The sequence below is a fragment of the Myotis myotis genome, unplaced genomic scaffold, assembly GCF_014108235.1.
Source record: "Myotis myotis isolate mMyoMyo1 unplaced genomic scaffold, mMyoMyo1.p scaffold_m19_p_5, whole genome shotgun sequence".
In the NCBI taxonomy this organism is placed as follows: domain Eukaryota; kingdom Metazoa; phylum Chordata; class Mammalia; order Chiroptera; family Vespertilionidae; genus Myotis; species Myotis myotis.
The window spans coordinates 102,729,243-102,752,214 of record NW_023416357.1 but is presented as its reverse complement, the minus strand read 5'-3'; the positions used below and the strand labels follow the sequence as shown (position 1 = coordinate 102,752,214).

The 22,972-nt window shown below is 46.6% G+C and overlaps 1 protein-coding gene and 1 pseudogene across 11 annotated transcripts in view; one reads left to right on the top strand and one right to left on the bottom strand.

The window, feature by feature from the left end:
• CRAMP1 (cramped chromatin regulator homolog 1) overlaps positions 1 to 22,972 on the top strand; it is a 64,705-nt gene that overhangs the window by 16,467 nt on the left and 25,266 nt on the right. For 7 of the 11 annotated variants that reach the window (XM_036311085.1, XM_036311089.1, XM_036311088.1 and 4 more), the window contains 6 exons: positions 833 to 1,023; positions 7,210 to 7,363; positions 14,232 to 14,315; positions 17,929 to 17,977; positions 22,034 to 22,119; positions 22,517 to 22,640. In XM_036311085.1, the coding sequence (XP_036166978.1) occupies positions 833 to 1,023; positions 7,210 to 7,363; positions 14,232 to 14,315; positions 17,929 to 17,977; positions 22,034 to 22,119; positions 22,517 to 22,640 (688 nt within the window). Of the gene's footprint in view, positions 1 to 832; positions 1,024 to 7,209; positions 7,364 to 14,231; positions 14,316 to 15,515; positions 15,716 to 17,928; positions 17,978 to 21,602; positions 21,741 to 22,033; positions 22,120 to 22,516; positions 22,641 to 22,972 lie in introns of those variants that run through there. The other 4 variants (XM_036311093.1, XM_036311090.1, XM_036311094.1 and 1 more) reach the window with 4 other exon arrangements.
• On the bottom strand, positions 8,031 to 8,670 carry LOC118657099 (annotated as a pseudogene).

The following is a 22,972-nucleotide window of genomic DNA, read 5'->3' as shown; positions in this document are numbered from 1 at the left end:
GGCAGAGGCAGAAGATAGTACCTCAATTTGGGTCTGTCTGTTCTGAGTGGTCAATTCCACTGTAATCCTCAGACCCTTCCAATCATCCTTTGCTTTGGTGATGTCATCACAATTGTTTTTGGAGACAGTCCCAGGGGCTGATCTTGGGAGCCAGGGCAGATGTGGCACCGACTTCTCCACTGGTGCACCTAAGGTATATGACTTTGATTTTGTTGGGGGTTGTACATGGCGGCATGGTGGAGGCGGCTGGTGTCAGATGAACCCAGATTCTGGACCACCAAAGAAATTTGCACCTAGGCCTCCTCCAAGCCAAAAGCTGTAAAGACTTTATAGATATTTAGGGGTCACATGATCAAATTTTTTTAAAGTACTGATTATATCTAAAAGAAAGCACTGTTTTTCACATCCATTTAAACATTTTCTTGAGTTTGAAACTTAATTTGTTTTTGTTTGTTTTTTAAAAAAGAATTATTTCAGCCAAACCCTCATTTGAAAAAGACACTATGAAATATGTTTGATTTTAGTTCATAGAGGGGAAAGAACTGTATACCTCCATCGTGGACATATCATTGTGCTCTTTAAATGATTCTACCTAAATGTTCTTTCTTCCTTTTTTTCACTAAAAACATATGAAAGAGTCACAGGTCAGGTCAGGATGATGTCATTACTGAACAGCCCCATTAGGCACACAGTAGGTCCCAGGTGCTGTCCCACTATAGCCTGTGATTGAGGAACGTGGAGTGGGACCTCAAGTGGATCCTCGGGCAATGGGGCCTTCCCAAGCCTCTCCAGCTTTTTGGAACAGATCACTGTATAGTTCTTTCTCTCAAAGGAGCTGATGGTGGATCATCATCCGGAAATGGGCCTGGGGTTGCCCCTGCTGCCCCTGCAGGGGCCTCTCGCTCCTCCTCCCGGAACTTAGGATCTTCTGGCGGTGAGAAGGAAGAAGGCAAAAAGGTCCGGCGACAGTGGGAGTCGTGGAGTACCGAGGACAAGAACACTTTCTTTGAGGGGCTGTACGAGGTAAGTGAGTTACAGGACCAGAAAAGGCCATTCAAACTCCTGGCTTCTTATCACTTGTATTTCTCTTTCAGTTTCCCTTTGCCTTTTTACCACATGGCTACTCGATCTACTAGGTCAGCAGTTCCAATGGGGAGCCCCAATGTGACTGACAGGTGTGAGTCGCCAGGGCTGAGGCCTCACCCTCGGACCATGGCCTTTTATCGCTTCATTGTGACTTTAAAAGCTGTTCTAGAGAGGTGGCTGTTTGGAACTTTCTTTATATGTTTCTCTTTTCTCAGATTCTACCCATTGTCTCTCAGCCATACCCTTGAGTGCAGAGTGATATCATTCCCTATCGGCCCCCCCCTTGTAGCTGAGTGGGCCAATCAGGAGGGGCGTTCTCTGAGGGGGAAGGGCAAGGGGACACTTGGCCACATCAGTCAGAGCAGCCAATTCAGTCCTAAAAGCTGACCTGGGACAGACTGTAAAGTCCTAAAGAGAGAAAAGCTGCTCCGTGGTCCCACAGCTCAAAGAAATGGCCATCTCCCTGCCAGCCATTTTACTTTCATGTTTTGTTTTGTTTTCAAATCTTTGTAATTATAAGTAAACATGCTTTTTTTATTGTCAAATGCATTGATATGATGTTTCATAGTTCTTTTTGTTCAGTACTTTTCTCATGCCTATAAATATTCTACTCTCGGGTGTAGGCAAATTTATGGTCTTTGTGTTTTCTGTCTGCTTTTGTAAATAAAGTTTTATTGGAACACAGCATTGCCTATTTATTTGTATATTGTCTCTGGCCAATTTTGACTGCGGTGGCAGAGTTGAGCAGTTATGACAGATACTGTGAGTGGCCTACAACATTTGAGTGTTAACCTTCTGGCCAAACCTTGCTCCAATTAACCGTTGTGTTGTTGCTGTTCCAGATTCTGTTATAAATAACAGTACAGTGAGTATCTTTGTGCACATCCCGTATTTTAGGATATCGCTTTGGGCTATAGTAAGTTGGTTCAGTCGGTGAGCCTTATTCTTTTTCTTTTCTTTTATATTTATTAATTTGAGAGAGAGAATGATTTGTTGTTCCACTTGTTTATGCATTCATTGGTTGATTCTTGTATGTGCCCTGACTGGGTAGTGAATCCACAACCTTGGCATATCAGGACAATGTTCCAACCAACAGAGCTACCCTGCCAGGGCGAACCTTCCTCTTTTAATAGTGAAGGAATTGGAGTGCTAGAAAAGTCTGGCCACACCTGTGAAACAGTTTTATAAAGGAAGGAGGCTTTGAAGTTGAAACCATGAAGTGCTCATAGAGAGACCAGAAAAGGAGACTCCTAAGTGGAGGCAGAGAATAGAACTTGGTGCCAGTTTCTGAACATTCCTGGGGCGGATGGTGCAGTTTGCCGGTCCGGATGGAGGAGGCCCGCGTGTTGGTATCATTGACTCAGTTGCCCAGGAAGAGGAGGAAGTATATACACAGACTTGTTTTAGTCGGTGCAGAGTCATTCAAATAAATTCAAATGTGTTCTTTTTTTTTCCCCTTTGACAATTTTAGAGTAAAGTAGAGGCTGTTTTTGTATAGATTATGTCCCTAAATTGCCTACTTTAAGCTTTCTGTTAGGCATAGAAGACTTGTGATTCCTGGAATGTTCCTAGAATAGCAACCATTGCTGATGCCAAGTTGAGACAGTTACTGCTTTAATGTGGTCCTTCCCTCTTGGGCTCTACAGGGTGATCAGCTATGGTTGTCAATTAAAAGTAGGAGGGGAAGAATTCCCAATGACCTGCTCTTACTTTTTTTCAGGTGGATTAGTTCATTCTCTTTCACTGGGCTAGCCGCCTTCTTTTAATTTTTCTACCGGGTAGGTGTTTCTTTTGAGGTTACCTGAATCCCCCCCCCCTTTTTTGTTTCCATTTAAGCCAAGTTTTATTTTTTATTTTTATTTTTTTTTAGTTTTATTGCTTAAAGTATTACAAAGGGTATTACATATGTCTCCTTTTTTACCCGCCCTTGACAATCCCCTGGCCTTCCCTACCCCCCAGTGTCTTATGTCCATTGGTTATGCTTATATGCATGCATATAAGTCCTTCGGTTGATCTCTTACCCCCGCCTTCTGCCCCCCACCCTCCTACTGAATCCCTTGATTAATAGTAATAAGTGGCTGTTCTGATCACTTAGTGCTTTCCACTATCGGTACTATGTATGCCAAATAGTGTGAGAGTGTTTGTGTTAGTGTTTGTATGTGTATTGGTGTATGGGGGTGAGAGTGACAGAAAGAGAGAGAATATGATTGCTGGCTTTATGTGTGTCATTTTGTGTGTTTGACCAAAACTCAGGGCTCTGTTGGGTTCTTGATGTATGCTGATTTGCTGGGGCATATAGGACCATGAACATCTTGAACTATAAGGTATGGAGGTAAAGCCCTCTGCTTTGTGAGTGTCACTTTTGCAGTGTTTGTCCAGGTTGTCATTGCCTTTTTTATACGCACAAGTCTGACTTAGCTATGCTTCAAGTGACAGAGACCTAGCTCAGCGCAGCAGCAGGAGACAAGGGGATTGATTGGCTTTCATGACTGGGAGGGACAAGGAGGGGCTGACTCAAGCTGGCAATGTCATCTGTCCTCTGACGTCTTCTTGCATTGGGGGTGACATTTCTGTGCTTATTCTCTCCATTTCAGATACTCCCCAGAGGCAAGACATCCACCCCCACCCCTATTACAGTTAAGACTGTTCTGAGGAGGATCCAGATTGGCTGAGCCCATCCTAGACTCCTCTCTGTGGCCAGGGTCATGGTCATGGTCATGGCCCCCATGACAGAGAACAAATCAGGGCGAATGCCTAGACCCACATCATCGTCCTTGACATCCTCTTACTCCATTACAACGGCAGTTCTATTGTCGGCTTTCCATTTCCCCTTCTTATGTCTGTCTGACTGTATTTGCTTCTGCGGTACAATTCTTACATATAAGACCAGTACCCTGTGCTGCTTTTTTCTTTTTTTAATATATTTTTATTTATTTCAGAGAGGAAGGGAGAGAGAGATAGAAACATCAATGATGAGAGAGAATCATTGATTGGCTGCCTCCTGCACACGCCCTATTGGGGATTGAGCTGGCAACCCGGGCATGTGCCCTTCACCGGAATCGACCTGGGACCCTTCAGTCCACAGGCCGACACTCTATCCACTGAGCAAAACTGGCTAGGGCTACCCTGTGCTTCTTGATCACCAGGTTATAAGTGCTGAAAACCTCATCTAAGTGAACACTATGGTCATGCTAGAAATGCTTGGAAGCACCCAGGAGAGGCCGAGCTGTCTTGGGCCTCTTATTGATAGGTATGGGGCATGCTGATGTCAGCTGCTGCTTGATTGAGAGATTATAGGGAAATCTGAAGACTGAGCCAGGACAGGCCATTCATATGGAAAAGCCGCTGCAAACAGCTTGGATGGGACTGCAAATTGGATGGGACAGGGTCTCAGGGAATCACCAGGGCAGATAAAACAGTGAGCCAGGCTGATGGAAACTCAGGTATGACCGTCGGTCAGCTCTGCGATGGGGGAGGTCTCAGCATGGAAACAATGGCCCCTACAAGCACCTCTGTCTAGGAGAGAGCCACCCCCAAGTTCTTGCTCTGATGCCAGATAATACAGTTCCTCGCCATATGTCCCTGGATCCCCCAAGCCATTGCCTCAGTGCTGGAGCTCAAAGGGAGCAAGTCCATGTAAGTTCGTGTGCCAATCCTTTAAGAGGAACTGCCTGGGTCTCCAGCAGCTTCTGGCACATTCAGCCACAATCCCTACTAGTTTTTACAGCATGAAGTTATGGGGGCTTCTCTTCCCAGCTCTGGAATGCTGGGCTGGGGACCTGGTGTGGGGCTAGGACCCCTTGCTCCTCACGGAAGGCCTCTGCAGCCAATATGTCCCTCCTGATTGAAAAAAATGCCACACGTGGGTGTCAGACCAACGCGTTTCATGCCTCCCTTCTACCAGTCTCCGTGTGCTTTCTTTACTTCTATATTGTAGCACTTCCATTCAGCCAGCTTTCAGGAGGTTCTGAATGATGGTGGTTCCGTTTTTTAGTTGTATTTTGATGTGGTTGTGGGAGGTGGTGAGCATTGGCATTTACCTACACTGCCATCTTGGTTCTCCCTTAACTTTTCACTTTGAAACAATTTTAGACCTGGAAAAAGTTGCAAAAAAGCACAAAGAACTTCACATGCCCTTTACTCTGCTTCCCCGATGTTCACATAACTGCAGTATGGCCTATGGATGAGGAGAATCAATGTGGGTACAATACCTTCACTGACCTGAAGGCCTTACTCAGGCTGAGCTGGCATTCCCACAGACACCCTTTTTGGATCAGGATCCCGCATGGCATTTAGTTGTCATGACTGCTGAGTCCTGGAACAGGTCGTCGGTTTCCTTTTCCCCCACTCTTCATGATCCTGACACTTTGGAAGGCTCCTAAGCTGTTAGTTTGTGGGCTTCGTAAGGCTTGCCTCCTCATGATTCCATTTTCTTTTTAAGGATAAAATAAGGTTTTATTTATAGTCTTCTAGTAAAGGGGGCTGATTTGATTTTCATTCTGCATTTTTGCTAGGAGCACCGCAGGAGTGTTGTGCTGCCTTGGAGCATCCTATCCGGAGTGCAGGGTGCAGTCCACCTCAGTCCTGGTGGTGTGAATGTGCATCTCCTAGGTCAGCGGTTCTCAACCTGGGGGTCGAACGACCCTTTCACAGGGGTCTCCTAAGACCATCGGAAAACACATATATAATTACATATTGTTTTTGTGATTAATCACTATGCTTTAATTATGTTCAGTTTGTAACAATGAAATTGGGGGTCACCACAACATGAGGAACTGTATTAAAGGGCCGGGGCATTAGGAAGGTTGAGAACCACTGTCCTAGGTTCTCCATCGCCAAGTTATTTTTAACTTTGATGCTGAGTCAACACCCTGTTTCTCATTGTTCTTCCACTAATTTTAGCCACCATTGCAGCAGCTTCCCTGAAATAACTGTTACAATGATGTTTGCCCCGTGATGATCTTCTGACTCCATTATTTCTACATTTATTAATTGGAAACCCAGTGCAAGAAAAAGTGCTCCCTTCTCCAATTATGTATTTATTTGGCTTTTAATATTTTTATGGACTCAGGGATATTTAGACTGTTCTATAGGTCATAACCCATTGTTATCATTGTTATGTTTTCCCTTTTATTTTTCATTTACGGTTGACATTATCATTGTTGATTTTGTTGCTCAAATTGTTCTAGATTTGGCCATTTATAACATCTTCAGGTTGGCTTCTGTGTGCTTTCAGCACATTCCTATTATACTTTGAGCATGTCCTCACTTCTGGCACCACAAGATATTCCAGATTCACCTGGTACTTTCCTTGCCCCAGATCTGGGAGCATCCATTTCTCCAAAGAGCCCTGGTTCCCTTTGGAAAGTGGGATTTAGAAGCTAAGGATGTTTGTTGATGCTGGGGTGCCATTACCTCTAGGCCCTTCACAGTACTTTTTACTGGCTTGGTTCTGATGAGGGTATCAACAATAGGCTCCCATGATCATACCTGAAACAACACAGATGGTGACTGTGTTCCCTAGAACATAAATTCTTTTCTGAAAATCTAAGATGTGTTCGGCTTTTGCGTGGAGGTATTGAAGAATGGACAGTTCATAGATGTACCACATTCTGAGCATAGTCTGTGTGATTCTCTTACTAAATGTCCAAATTTGCTATCCCTATTCAAATATAGAATATATTTTATGTGGTGAAAGTGCTGAGGGTGCTTCTGAATGGTCAGTGTCTTGTATTTTAAGATGCAGATGCACAACCCTCTGAACAGCCGGTCATGTTCTGTTCTGATGAGTGTTTCACAGAGCTGTCTCGTTCAGGGTCTCCAAAGAACTATAGAAATTGAACCATTTGAGTAATAAGCTTTATGTTTTTCCTGCTCTACGGACCTGCCTCTTTGATATTCACTGCTTTGAGAGTTCTATCCCTCTGTTTCCATTGCTGCTCTAGCCGTTACTCTGATGAAAATCCGAATTCTAGGGAAGCAAGGTTGAAGTTGATGCACAAATACGAGCTGTGAAGAACACTTGATTGGTCACAGTGGTCCCCTTTCTCTGGAAATGTCTGCGTCGTACAGAAGGCTGCCTTGTTTTAACCTCTGTGCTTTTACCATGGGCTTATTTTCCAGCATGGAAAAGACTTTGAAGCAATCCAGAACAACATAGCTCTCAAGTATAAGAAGAAGGGCAAGCCCGCCAGCATGGTGAAGAACAAAGAGCAAGTGAGGCACTTCTACTACCGCACGTGGCACAAGATCACCAAGTACATCGACTTTGACAATGGTGAGCGCTCCAGGCCCAGCATCTGGGGACGCGGGGGGCAGGGTGGGAATCTGGTCAGGAGCAGCTTTTGAAAGATCACAGGACACTGTCTGGTGTCATTCTTGCCCAGCCACTTAAAAAAATATATTTATATTAATATAATGTTAATGTATTAATATTTATTTTTAAATATACTTTCATATATTTAACATTAAGAAAAATAATTCAAGTGATGGTGGGCAAAAAAGGGAAAATTTAAAGTGAGACGTCTGTCTGCTGTTCTAGTCTTAACTTAAGTATCACAGTCAACTTACTTTATTTTGGAAGAGAAGATGTAAAAGTTTTTTTCAATCATTCAGCAGGCAAGTATAGCCACTTATAAAAATTGAAGGGTGGGGACAGAGTAGGATATGAAAGTCAGAGGTGAAAGGGTAGAGCCAGAAAGAAATTTTCAAAATAAAATTAACAAGGTGACTGTTCCAGAAGAGGGCTGTGAAGAGGACATGGTGGATCAGTCTGTTGGTCAAGTAATGATTCAACTTTTAAATTATCCTCTTGTTTTTTGTTGGGTTTCTTCTTTGTTCAAATCTGAGACTTAGAGATGTTGACCCTTTGTTACAAGAGCCAACAGGAAATACAGGATCCCTTCCCTCCCTCTGCCTGCCTCTGCTGAAGCCGCCAACTATCGCCTCCTTGGCTGGATGCTGGAAGAGTCCTCCATGTCTGTGGACTCAGGACGACAGGGCAGCCTCCCCCTGTGGTTGCTGGGCTTGTGAACGCTGCAGTACCTTTTGGCTTTCCACATCTCTAACATGTTTTCCAACTATTTTGTGTACATGGCTCAGTGCACTCTCCTCTTTGCTTTACGGGTTTCCACTTGATATGAGGGTGTAATAACAGCTTCTTCCATGACTGTGATGTTTTTTTCTTGCCATTTAAAGTCGTTAATGGTCTTGTGAATGGTCTGGAAGAGCTGCTGGCCCTCCAGAGAGACACCAGCGCTGACTGCATAGGCCTGGCTCAGTTTTCCTCCTCTGTCCATGCTTTGCTGGCAAGTTTACTAACATTGGGTGATGCTAGGGGAGGAAGAGTTTCTGTTGGGTCATTAATTATTTCCACTTTTGAAACATATTATAACTTTATGACCAAGATGTCTACATGCTCGGGCTTTCCACTAGAAGAGGGACATTTTAAAGCCAGCATTTTGGATTGGCAGTCAAAGGGTATTGCCCTGCCCTGAAGCCACTGCTTCTGGCATGTCTGGCAGGACACCTGGCCCTAATGCCGAAGTATTTGCCCGGAGGAGCCACCATCTTGGGAGAGCAGCTGTGGCTCGTGGCAGCTGCAGCGGGCAAAAGCCGGGCGCCCAGTGAGCACTGCCACGCCGGCCAGGCCAGTTTCACTTTCTTTAACCTTACTCTTCATTTCTACAGTTGTGGTCATGGGCCATTCATTCCAGACATTTGCTTTTACTGACTTCACTTCTTTCTGATGCTTCTCTTCAAATAATACTTTTGATCCAGAATATGAGCCCTGGCTGGTGTGTTCAGTGGTTAGAGTGTAGCCCTGCTCAAGGAAGGGTCTCGGGTTCAATTCCTGGTCAAGGGCATGTACCTGGGTTGCAGGTTGATCCCTGGCCCCTGTTGGGACGCATGCAGAAGGCAACCAGTTGATGTGTTTCTCTCACATTGATATTTTTCTCTCCCCCCCCCCCCCCCCCACCTTTCTTCCCTTCCACTCTCTAAAAATCAGTGGAAAAAATATCCTTGGGTAAGGATTAACAGAAACAAAAAACTGTGATAGCTGCAGTCAGATCACTCCCCCTTTGCACCTGTGCTGTGAGTCCTTCATGGCAGCCTTCTCTCCCTCTCGGTCCCCTCTCTGCCCTGCCCTCTGGTGTTCTCCTGGCCTGGTCAGTGTGTGTTGGCCAACTGGAGTAATCAGGACGGACCCATCAGGATGCCAGGACCAGGACTCCCTCCTCCAGCTTTAGAAAGACCCGGAGAGCTTGGATCAAGCTGTCTCTTTTTTTGGTAAAGGGTCAGATGATAAATATTTTTGGCTTTTGGGGATTTACAGTCTTTATCAAAATGACTTCACTCTCCTGTCTTAGCTCATTGTAGATCCCATGTAAAGGAATGCATGTTACTGTGTTCCAGCAAAACGTTTATTTACAGAAAGAGGCCCCGGGCAGGATTTGGCCTGTGACCCTGCCCTGGAGAAATTGGTTTGGGGGCCGCAAGCTCCAGGCAGTCATAGTAGTTAGCTGTCACTTTCTCTGAGTAGATTTCCCTTTGAATCTTCATGGACATCTCACCCACCAGTCATGGTTTCGCTCGGTCTACGTCAGAGCTTTTCAGACCTGTCCTCCCCACCTGTCCCCCTAGGTCCTTTCCTAGGTCATTGCTGTTCTCCCTCTTTCTGGTCTTGTTCTTCCCCAACCCACCCTCCACATAGCTTTATCCACACAATAGACCCATGTCTGCCTGTCCCCCCGCCTGAGCCCCCCTCCCCATGCCCTGTCCCATACCCTCATCCTACCTGCCTTGGCTCCCAGGATGGGGTTGCCACCCTCCTGCTAACCTGCACTTCCTTTTGTGTCTTGACTCCTGCCACCCTACTCTGTTGTCCTCCCTAATCCCATTCACCTTCCAAGACTCAGCTCCTATGTCAGTGCTCTCAAAAATCCTTCCGTGAATTCCCATGCCCTCACTGCCACCTCATCATCTCATCATGGGCCTACTTTGTGCCCATCATTGAGCACATTTCATACTTTTCCCTGGGAGTGCTGTCACCCTCACTGCAGATGAGAAAACCCTGGCTTAGCATTGGAGGCCCTGGCCCAAGCCACCCAGACAATAAGCTGAGGGGCTGTGCTCCATCAGCCATCATCCACTCACCTTTATCTTCTGTAAATGTAATGTTTTCAGACCATCTCTTCATGTTGCCATAGAATTTCCCCATGTTTTTCATGAAATGTTAATTCTTTGAGTTGACGTTTTTAAGTGAATAAGCTACCTTTCCTTTTGGACTTACAATCCACTTCTAGTGTTTTTAATTTATTTTTTAATGAGTTACTCTTTTCTTTTTAAAAAGTAATTAATTTTCGAGAAAGAAAGGAAAGGGGAGAGAAAGATAAAAACTTCCATTTGTTGTTCCACTTATTTATGCAGGCATTGGTTGATTCTTGTATGTACCCTGACGGGATCAAACCTGTTGGGCAACCTTGGCATAGCAGGACAAGCTCTAACCAGTGAGCTACTCGGCCAGGCCACTTCCAGTGTTTTTAGAATAATGCAAATGTGGACAGCTCTTTTCATACAGCCCTCTGTTCCTTCAGATGTACTTCCTTTAAGTAACCTCGTACAGTTGGGATAGCTAAGTCTGTGTGGCACACGGGAATTAGTTTTAGCTCTTTGGCTCTTTCTATGTTGTCTTTTACATCATTCTTTTTGTTTGTTTGTTACATATATTCTTTAGTTACTTTCTGAAAGTCAGTCTGTCTCATCTTGAGCGTCTTGTCATGAGCGCTGTCTTCTGGAAGGATGAATGTCCAGCCTGCTGGCCTGGTGTCCGTCTGCTGCTTGCCGTGTTTCCCATCTGTCTGTCCTTGATAAAGGCAGGAAGGAGCACCTGGCACTCAAGTGCATTCTTCTCACAGCAAGTTCCATCTTCACAGCAACACCCTATAGAAAGAGCCTTTTCTCTGCTGAGCTAGGTTATGGCTCCAGCAGGTTCTGTCTGGCCAGGAATGCCTTGTTTATCACTAGTCATTTTAAGGTATTTTTCCGGTGTCAAAGCCTTCCACTAGCCACCTCATGCTGTCCTCGTTCCAGTCCTTTCAGAGGACGGGTCTCAGGGTTTGCTTATGTGACCAGGAGACTGCCTTAGAGGAGGGCTCACCATCCCAACTCCAGTTCCTCTAGTTGCAGGGGCCTCCTAGCCAGCCTGTTATCTTTGCGGGGGAAACACAACACAAACAAAACATTGTATCGAAGACTTTTAACAGCATATCTGTTTGTGAGATTGCCACTTTCTACAGACCCACGGAAATGGGCCGTCGGTGTCCACTTTTGGGGGGCAGTTCCTAGGTTTGACTCGGAGGTCCTTCACTAATGTTTTTATTGGTTTGCTTTCAGTGTCCACAAGACCATTAACATACGATTCTCTGCTGGCTTTGGTGTATTGGGGCAAGTTAGCAACGTTTTGTTCTTCCTCAGGTTGGCAGCACAGTGTCTGTATCTGTGCTGCTGTGCTCAGCCATAGTTGTCACTGTTTCTCAGATCACTAGCTTATTTGAAATATCAACGCTGGTCGGGATCCTACTGAGTCCAGTGCTGTTACTAATATCTGTGGTCTTCACAGACAACCTCCCTACCTTTCTGGGTGTCACTCGGGAATAAGTTTTAGCTGTTTGGCTCTTTCCATGTTGTCTTTTACATCTTCCTTTTTTTGTTACATATCGTATTCTTGGGTGACTTTCTGAAGGAGTGCAGGCCCTTCATCCACTTGGGCTCCCCTGGGAAAGCTCTCTTCCAATGAGAAAGGCGGGCACCAGTGTGTGAGGATTGGGAAGCTGCTGGTGATAAAGTGTGGAGGCAGGGTGAGAAGACTCCAGGAGCTGTGAACTAGCATGTTCTGTCCTTTCAGCGTGACCATGCTACTGGCAGAGTGGGCGTGTTGCAGGGGACGCTCAGATTCCCAGTGTAGACGTGAGCCCTCTTCAGCCCTTCTTCCGGCTCAGGGATGAAGAGCAGATGTGTGTGCTGCCCTCAAGTTCTGTTCCCACGCTGCACCTTGGTTCCATGGCAAGCTCTGCAGGATAGACCCAACATGCCTTCCTACCCTCCCTCCCTCCCTCCCTCCCTCCCTCCCTCCCTCCCTCCCTCCCTCCCTCCTTCCCTCCTTCCCTCCCTCCCTCCCTTCGTGTTTCCCTTTCTCCCTCCTCTCCATCTCCTGCCTTCTTGGCACCTCATAATGTCTATTTGCTGGTGTTGTCCTGATGTGCCCTCACGAGGAGTGCCTTCTTTCTGTTGAGCTGATGGCTCTGCTGAGGTTCTCCAGCTGGTCCTGATAATGTCTCTAAGGTGGTGACAGCCAGTTGACCATGTAGAGCCCACGGGCCCATCTGCCTCTTTGTGCTGCCCTGGCATTTGCACCAGGGCTTGGCCCTGTCTAGCCATTTCTCAGCCCCTCTCCCAGCCCTGGATTTCTGCCTCTGGATTTGCCTATGCTGGACATTTCATGTAAAAGGAATCATGTGGCCTTTGTATCTGGCTTCTTTTACTTAGGATGTTTTCCAGGTTCATTCAGGTTGGAGCATGTCAGAACTTCATTCTTATGGGTGAATAATATTCCATTGTCAGGAAAGAATATATTTGTTTATTCGTTGAATAGTGGATCTTAAGGTGTCCTGAGTTTTGGTCCCCTGTGAGAGTCCGATGAGATCTGTGAGTCTTTCAGGAGAACATTCCCGAACGGTTAGTGTGTGAAGTTGACAGAGTCCTCGGCTCCTTAGAGCCTGTCAAAGGTTCAAAATCCTTGTTTTAGATTATTTATTGCAAGACTTATTCTTCATTTGCTAATATATTTTTCTTTTCCTTTTCTGTGATTATACTCACACACAGCTGAATGTTAGGACTTCGAAAAGGGGTCCCTGAGGGTAAAGGACAAATGACATGGGTTGCTGCTCTGAGATGATCTAAAACAGTGGTTCTCAACCTGTGGGTCACGACCCCTTTGGGGGTCGAACGACCCTTTCACAGGGGTCGCCTAAGACCATCGGAAAACACGTATATAATTACATATTGTTTTTGTGATTAATCACTATGCTTTAATTATGTTCAATTTGTAACAATGAAATTGGGGGTCACCACAACATGAGGAACTGTATTAAAGGGTCGCGGCATTAGGAAGGTTGAGAACCACTGATCTAAAAGGTACACAGACTGTGCTGTAGCTGGGCTTCCAAATCACAATTAGATTTGGCTTCACAGAATACAAAAACTCAAAATAACAGGGTCTTAATCATGTCAAATTTTATTTTCTCATATTGGAGCGGCCTGCAGTGGGTGGTCCAGGGCAGGCACCAAGGACCCAGGTCCTCCTGTCTTTCTGCTCTGCCATCCCTAGCACTTTGCTGTGACTAAGATGACTCCAGAAAGCAGTTCTGAAGGAAAAATAAGCATAATTCTGCCCTAATCAGCCTCTTAAGGAACCTTTCAGAAGTCTCCCGCTACACTTCTGCTCCATCCAATGGCTGGGGCTTAGCGGTGCAGCCATGCCTTACCCATATGTGTTGCTTCCCAAATACAGGTGGGCCTGCTATGAGGGAACAGTGGAGAGTGGGTATTAGCAGTCTCGAGCACTGGAGCTATGGTTCTAGCCCCAGACCCAGGTCACACAGATCAGTGGTCAGAGGAGACACGACAGGTCAGCTTCCACAGTTCCAGGTCTGCCCGCCTCACACAGGGCTCAGGCTAATTCTGCAAATATGGAGAGAAGAGGATGACAAGCTTGGTGATGGTCATGTCCCAGCTCCTCTGCTTCCTTGGGAACCGGCTGTGTTGAGCGTCCCATTTTCCTCCTCCCAGGGGACATTGATCTGCCTGTTAGGACTAATTTTCTTCGCCGCCCCCCCCCCCATTTTTTTCTGGTTTTAACTTTTTATTTTGAAAATTACCAAAATAGCACTGTGCTCCCGTATACTCTTTGCCCATCTCCCCTGATGCTGATATTCTGTAGTTCCAAGGTGCAGTAGGCAAAGCCGAGGAATCAGCAGTGTGGAATGCTCCCCCAGCACTGTTTCTGTGCACAGGAGCTGGCAAGCTCCGGAACAGCTGTGTTTTTCCCTCTTCTAAAACCTTATCATTCCTGTCTTTCATTTTAGTGTTCTCTCGAGGGCTGAAGAAGTCATCTCAGGAGCTGTATGGTCTGATCTGCTACGGCGAACTGCGCAAGAAGATTGGGGGCTGTGAGTACGAGCTGCCACAAGGCGGGGCCTGCTGTCCTGGCACTATTGGGTCTTGGTCCCAGTGGCTCTTCTGTTTTCCCTCCAACTTTTGTCTTAAACATTTTAATATACGGAAACAATGAAGAAGAATGTAATGACTGCCAAATACCTGCACTTAAACTTCCCAGTTGGTAACCTTTGTTACATTTATATGTACAGTCGCCCCCTTTCATCTCTCCCTTCACATACTTGCTTGTTTTCTGCTCAGCCATTGGACTTTAAGTTGCAGACATCCTAGCACACCCCTAAGTCCCTCCCCCTCTGTCACCTGAGAACAGGACATTCTCCTGCATACCTACAGCCGTATTATTACACCCAACACATTTCACATTTATCAGACAGGGACCACAATCTTACCTAATATCCTGCCCATATTCAGATTTCCCAGCACGCCCCAGTATGCCAGCTGGGCACCTGTTGAGGACATTGCCCTGCTCGTAGCTGTGGTGTCCCTTAAGTCTTTTGACCTAGAAAAGCCCCCACTTTTTGGTCTTTAGTAACACTGGTACTTTGAAGGGTTAGGGCCCCTCCCTTTGCACTGTTCCAATCCTCTCCTTGTGACTAGATTCCCTTCAGATGTAGAGGGTGCTCTTGCCTTCCTTGGACACCTGTGCCCACTGCCTTGCATCCCTACCTTGCTTCCTCATGTGGCCACAGACAAGAGGGCGCACCCTTGCCTCTGCACATTCCACTTGTCTGCCTGTCACACATCCACAGAGCCACTCTGAAGGTTAAATGCGATCATATGAGATGACCATAGCCACCATCTTACCAGCCACTTACTTAACATGTCACTGCTGAATGGGCAGGTGGCTGGGGGTGTGGAAGCAGCAGAAGGTTGGGGATGATGGGCAGTCACTGATTGCTCTGCACATCTGGCCTGTGTTGGGTGACCTCCCCTCTCCTAAAACAGGCAAGAATGTGTAAGAGGCTCTAAATGGAACAAGTGTCTGGTTCCCTACCCTGTCCTCTCCACAGTCTGAGGACTTCTTTGTAAATCCCTCCCAGCTTCTGCTTTGAATGGTCTGTTCAGAGGGACTATTGGGCCGCATCTCCCTTGAGTCTCTACTTTCTCTTCTGCGTCCTTCTCTCTGCCCTAAACCTAAAGTGTTTCTTTTCATGGCATTGTGTGGGTACCACCTGCTTTGTTAATGATCCATGACCACTCCTCCATCCCTGCCACATCTGAGCCGATCAGCCAGAGCCTCTCAGCCAGTCTCTGATTGCATAGGAATCATCCTGTCGTTGGCTCCATGCCCCTGGGTTATCACCTGGCCCCTGACCCAAGGGGCCTCCGCATTTGGACTTGAGCTCATCTCCATGCTGGGCAACCCTCCAGCTTGGCTGCTCCTTTCCTGATGGTAATGCCTGGTCATCTGTCTCAGCCCAGTTACATGTCACACATGCACATGTTTAGACACACATATACACATTCACACACACAACCTGGTGTGGCTTTTCCCTCTGATCCCCCACCCACTGATGCAAATGGTGGGACGCTGTTGTGTCATTTCGTGAATCTTTGGTGAAGGACATGCTTCCACTTGCAGCCTTCTGCAGAGTGCCCTGTACGGGGCCGCCTCTCATACCTGCTTAGTGGTAATGCTTTCTGGGATGTTCAGGAGGTCAGAGCTCGCTTTTTATTCATTCCTTTTTCTAACTGAGATATCCAGGCATATGCAAATCTTGAAATAGTAGACTTTGAGTCCCTGCTGTATTTCAGGGACTTTGACACATATTACCTTGTGTAAAGCATCGTAACAGCTGTGTGAGATGGCATTGTTCCTGTCTGAAAAGGGGGCTGAGGACATTCCATTTTGATGAAAAACTAATGACTTCAAGCCTCCTTAGCTATTAAGTGACAAGGTTCCATGCTGCCTCCAGTCCTGATTTTTACACCGATGCTATTCCATCTGCCACAGCACCATTGTCAGGACAGGGTGAGGGGGGGACACTGGTTGCCTGTAGTACTCACCAGTTTGCTCAGACTGCTCTTTTTGAAGGACAGTTTTTTGGACCGTGCCCCATTTGGTGACTCAGACCCTAAAGTTGGGGTGGTGCCAGCCTTCTGTCTATCTTTCCCACCAGCTGGACACAGGGTGATGGGCCTTCTGTCTGTCTGTCCCACCAGCCGGACACAGGATGATGGGCCTTTTCCTCCCCTTTACCTATGAACTCCTTTGATCTTAGCTCAAATGTTCACAAATCTCCACAACAGGCTGGACCACTATGTCACACATTCTCAGCACTCCAGACCCTCCCTCCATGAAGCATCACAACTGCCTTTACACTCATGAGTGCTTGTTTGATTTATGCCCATCTGAAGGCAGGTCTGTGTGTGACCTCTTTGTCAGTGAGCAAGTCTATAAGTTCGCCCTTTCTGGGGCTGTGCCTTCCTTCCTGAAGATCCATTTCATCTGGTACTGTTTGTCTTCAGCCTACCGAACTTTTTTTAATGTTCTTTGTGTAATTGTGTTGGCCATGAATTCTTGTAGTTATTTATTTATCTGAAAAGTCTTTATTCTTAAGATACTTTTGCTGGGTGTAGAATTCTGATTGAAAGGTGTTTTATTTAAAAATATATTTTTATTGATTTCAGAGAGGAAGGGAGAGAGAGAGAGATAAAAACATCAATGATGAGAGAGAATTATTGATTGGCTGCTCCTGCACCCCCCCACCCCGCAACTGGGGATTTGAGCCTGCAACCCAGGCATGTGCCCTTGACCAGAATCAAACCCTGGACCCTTCAGTCCACAGGCTGATGCTCTATCCACTGAGCCAAACCAGTTAGGGCTGAAAGGTTTTTTCTTCCATCACTTTAAAGATGTTCTACTGTCTCTGGCTTACACGGTTTCTGGTGAGAGGTCACATCTGTGTCCTGGTTCCTCTGGAAGAGATGTTCTTTTCTTTCTCTGGCTGCTTTTAAGGTTTGGTCCTTGTCTTTGGTTTTTAGTCTGGCTGTGTGTTTATGGCTTGTGCCCTTCTCCCTCCCTCCCCCCTCCCCCCGAAAAAAAATATAGAATCATTCAAAGACTTTACAGTGAGCACCCAAACATCTACCGCCTAGATTCTCCCATTACCTGGTTACCTGACTTGGTTTCCACATGTCCTGAGGACAGTACTAAGTACCAGGAGGGCAGAGGAAATGTGCAGTATCTGAGCTGATCATCCAGCGGACCCTGGGACCTAGGGCTTAAAGCTGACTAAGGCAGGCCCGCAGGTAACTAGAGGCCAGCAGGAGAAATGTGCACAGTGGTTACTTGAGGAAGGAGCCTCTAAACTAGCAGTTGAGGACCAGTGGAGGTTCAGCATAGCCCAGGGGTCTGAGGTTTTTGGGAGGAGTGATCATCTGTGCAGAGGCAGATAGTAGTCCCAGGAGAAAGTCTAGGTGTGTGGAGAGGACATGCAGGTGACGCCTTGTTCTGACTTTGCGGGCGGGGCTGCAGCTAACATAGGGGTTTTATTTGGAAGACCTTAAATATTCTGTTTGGATTCTATAAGAAAGTAATTATATCTTTACCAGTTTTGCTCCTAACTGCTCCAAGGTCATGTCTGTTTCTTTTTCTGTTTAAAGGTATGGATGACAAGAATGCCACGAAGTTGAATGAGCTCATTCAGGTTGGGTAAGTACAAATTACATTATGAGACACCACCTGCTCATGTTGGGTGTTTGCATTGTTCTCTGAAATACAGAACTAGAAATACTCATCTGTCCCTCCCACTCACCCCACCAGAGCTTCTGCACTTTCACCCGGACCACTCCGTTCCTTGTCTTAGGTCATCTCCCCCACCACCCAAGATCTCTGCTGGTCAAAGCTCAGCTGTCCTGTAGGTCGAACTCTCTCCTGGAACAGTCTTCACTGGCCTCTGCTGTATCCAGAGCATCGCCTTCCTGTACCTCTGGTTCTTGTCTCCCCCAGCCCGGGGTTGGACGGCCTGTGAGCCCCTGTTTCTCAGGTGTGAGCTCCTGCTAGGTGGGGCTCGCTGCATATGCTTCTGTTCAGGCTCCAGCCCAGCAGGGATTCTCTTACAGATGCTCATGTTGCATTCTCAAGGCTTTATTTCTATGAACTGCTACCCTTTTGCAGCCAGTCATGATAGTAACTAGGATGTAGATATCACCACCATGTGAAAGAGCAGACCCACTCCAATCGCCAGGAGTGTAGGCAGTCTTAACTACTGGTGGTGTTGGGCAAACGGAGCCTCCTGGATGTGTGTGGGGTATGATTAGGCAAGTAGGAAGAGGCCACTTGCCATGGCCTTGTGGATCTTTTGTCACCTCCCCAGCCCATTTACCTGTTGTAGCTTCAGCATCCCATATTCCTTCCCACCCTTACACCTGCCCTGCATTTGTCAGGTGGAAGCTGTATTTGCTCCAACTTTAAACATTTTTCTCCTGGGCACATCTTCAGGAGAGGAGATGGTAAGTGTGTGCCTAACTCTATATGGAACTGCCAGAACTTTCCAGGGAGAGTTCCATTAGCTCCTTTTGAACCATCCTAGTGGGTATGAAGTGGTGTTTCATTGTGTGTGTTTTTGTTGATTGCAGAGAGGAAGGGGAGGGAGGGAGATAGAAACATCAATGATGAGAGAGAATCATTGATTGGCTACCTCCTGCACGCCATACTGGGGATGGAGCCTGTAACCTGGGCATGTGCCCTGACCGGGAATCTAGCCATGACCTCCTAGTTCATATGTCAATACTGAACCACTGAGCCACACTGGCTGGGCTCATTGTGGTTTTGATTAGCATTTCCCCAATAACTAGTGATGTTGAGCATCTTTCCTGTGCTTCTTTACTATTTTTATTTCTTCTTTGGTGAAGTGTTTGTTCAAATCTTGTACCTGTTTTCTTATGTTTGAGTTTAGAGAGTTCTTTATATATTCTAGACCAGCAGTCCGGGAGGTTCCAAAGGTTGGCGATCGCTGTTCTAGACACCAGTCTTTTATCAGATAGGTGATTTGTAAATATTTTCTTCCACTCTGTAACTTGTCTCATCATCTCTTTACTAGTGTCTTTCAAAGGGCAGAGTATTTAATTTTGAATAGATCCAATTTGCCATCCTTTGCTTTTGTGGACTAACCTGTTGTAGCTAAGAACCCTTTGCCTACTAAGTTCACAAAGATGTTGGCCTGTTTCCTTCTAAAAGATTTATAGTTTGACGTTTAAATCCATGCCCTACTTTGGATTTTTTTTTTATATGATGTAAAGTTTATACCTAGGTTTATATTTTTGGCCTATGGGTGTCCAGTTGTCCCAGCCTTTTCTGTAGAAAGGACTGTCATCTAAGGTCAATTGACCGTACTAAGTGTGTCTTTTTCAAGACCTTTAATTCTGTTCTATTGATTTGTGTCCATTCTTTCACCAATAGACACAAGATTTTTAGTACAAAGCAAAAAGCTTGTAAAGGTGAAACAGATGCGGGGAAATTAGTACAGTGCCTTGATTTAAGACCAAAAAGCATTGCGTTTAACCAACTTCCTGTCTGTGCTTCTCCTGCAGACTTTTTTCAATTAACTGTGGATCTCCTTTTGTTATAAAATTATAGAATTAGATAAAAGAGTAAATGAATTGAGAAAAGCTCCAAAATTAAATCATATTACATTGGTCACAGACCCAGCAGCATGCTTATTGGGTTTATCAAATAACTTTGCAGAGAAGAAAATAAACCTCTCAGGATGGAAAGCCAGACTCCCACGCACTGACAGGACTTATTCTGCTGCCTGTTTTGTCAAAGTAACACTCAAGTGCAGGGGTTCAGATAGAACCCTCTGTTTTGTTACTTTCCATCAGAGGCCAAGCTGGCCTGGCCTGTCAGTAGTCTCGCCTGTCTTCCCGCCATGGGGCTGGTGTATGAGGGTGGGGAGTGCAGATCATGTCGCAGGACCGGGGCCAGGCCTTGAGGGGCCTTTTCTGTGTGAGCTTGAACATGGCTTTACCTTGTACAGGCTCCAAACTCAGGTTGCCATAGAACTTCCATTTGAGAGAAAAGGAAAGGAATTGTATTCTCAGGATGGTTATTTAGTCACAAAAAGAGGACTGCTCAATTTCACTTTTTTTTTTTAAAAAAAAAAGGAAGTCACAAAATAGCAGTTTAACGGAAAATGTGATCATCACAAACACAGGTGCCACATGACACAGCTCCACCTGCTCTTTAAGTCTTGCCTGCTACTGTTTTGTTTTGTTTGGGGGCAGATGTAACAAAAAGTGATGATGAGCAGGAAAGTCCACTTGTCCCCAGAGCCCTTTATTGGAGGAGGTTCTTTTAAGATTCGACTTGGTGCTCAATTACTGCTGTTTTAAAGCTCTCCTCCCAGTTCCCTCTTCAGTAGCACCTTGTGGCCCTGGATCGCCCATGAGTTCAGGTGGCTAAAACTCAAGCTTTGGTCTCAGTGGAGTGGAGTGGTGGTTCATGTGGACTCTCATCCTCTCTGAATTGCTCCTCCTGACAGAATTGGGGGGGGGGGGGGGCGGGCACGGAGGGCTGGCTTCATGGGGCCACAGCTGGGAGTTAGCCAATTAGAAAAGTTGGTTAAAATAGAGTCATAAAACTTCATGACACCCATTACTGAGCACAACATGGGCAAACCTCCCTGTTGTGTGGATGCTGGAGAACAGGAACATAAACCTTTCCTGCCCATGGTTTCTCTTCCCCTGTCTGCAAATCCACTTGCTAAGGTGACTTGGTTTTAAATAGAAATAAAAAGAATAGGTTATATGTTTGCCTCTAGAAAACAGACAAACAAAAAACAGTTATAAAACAATATACACGGACCTTGAAACTTTTGTAAAACAGAAACCTACATTTGCTTACCAGACACAGCTGGCTGGCCAAGGCCTTTTCTTTGACGGGGCCCATCCTCAGAGTTCTGGGTTGTTTTTATCTTAGAGGCGCTAGTCAAGATGCATCACTTGCGATGAACCGTTTTCAAGCGGAACGAGCATAGAAATGCACGGTAGTGGGGCTGCAGGGTGCTTCCAGTCACCCTCAGTCTTTCATAGTTGTCTTGCCTGCACTCACTTGACTGCCAATCTACCCTTATTGAGTAATTCCAAAGCATTCTAAATGTGTTTATTAGAAGAAACTATTTTTGTGGCTTTTGTACTCGTTTGTAGTATTTCTTTAATTCTAACACTATCTAAAGTCCTGCCACTGTCACTGGCATCTGTGACAGGCAGGCGTGAAGCAGGCCCACTGACTTGACGCCCGTGCCTGCTGGCTGTGAGTGCCCTACACCCCAGGTCCCAGTGTATGGTTTCCAGAGGTCCTGGGGGCTGCGGGACATTGCTGACGTGAAGATGTGGTCTCTGAGTTGGGCTGAGGTCACATAGAGATGTGTTGAAACCTACTCTCAAGGGGTCCTGTGGAGGAAGAGGAGAGAAGGGTACATCATCTGGTATCTGAGGGGGGCTCACTGTCATGGGCTTTCCAGGGGGTTGGACAGCAGCTGATGCCGCACCCATCACCAGGCAGGAGGCAGGGCACGTTTCCTGTGAATGACAGGCATCCCCTTTGCAGTGTGAGGTCTGAGTGGGAAAGTATTGGGCATCCAGAGCCATAGGGTTGAGCAGGAGCTCTGAAGGCCAGGATGGGCGCCCAGTCAGGGCCCTCCCTGCGCAGGACAGGGAGCTACTGTTCATTGAGAGGCCTCAGCATTTCTTTAAAAAATTTTCCCAGGGCCACCACAGTGCGTTACAAAGGAAGAAACCTGCGAATCAAAGCGCCCATGTGCCGAGCCCTGAAGAAACTCTGTGACCCAGACGGTATGTAGAGGGTGGGCCGGGTGGGGCTGGGGGCGTGTGTTCTCTGCTCCATTTAGCAATCGATAGGCTGAGCTCTGTGTCCGAGCATTCCTAAACCCATGAGCAATTCTTGGGTCCAAAGCAGTGTGTCCACTCACAGCATTCAGATGGAGTGTGAGTGATGGCAGGAGGGAGTCCTGTGGCCTCGTGTGGCCCAGTCATTGCCCCAGCTTTGCGGGTACCCTAGTGGCCATGTTGGCGCTTCTCTGGGCACAAGTTCTCGTGGGCCTCTCTGCCAGCTCTGCTTCGCCTCCCAGGCCATTTGTCCATGGCTCCTTCTGCCGAGTTGTCTGGCCAACCACGTTGCCTTCTGCATGGCAGTCTGTTGGCCAGGCTCTCACAGCCCTTCTTGTCGCAGGCCTGAGTGATGAAGAGGACCAGAAGCCAGTGCGTCTGCCCCTGAGAGTCCCCGTAGAGCTACAGCCACGGAACAATCATGCCTGGGCCCGCGTACAGAGCCTCTCCCAGAATCCCAGGCTCAGGTAACTGCCTTTGGAGTTCGGTGGGGAGCCAGCTAGGAGGGATGTGAACAGAGGGTGGTATATGGGTTCCCTCGTGGACCCCTGAGTGATGCTCCAAAATTACATGGGGGTAGGGTGAGGGTAGTGTACTGTTGGGGGCCTGGAGGCATGAGTCTCGCAGGCCAGGAGCGGATGTAGAAAGATGTCGTGATTAGCAAGTTGATGACTATAGCATTTTCCCCCATTCCCTTTCCATTGCCTCTTACCATTCCCTAAAGTTTGGTATCTGATTTGTGGATGACTCACCACGGTGAGTACAGACCATTTTCCAGTTACACATTTTTATTTTTATA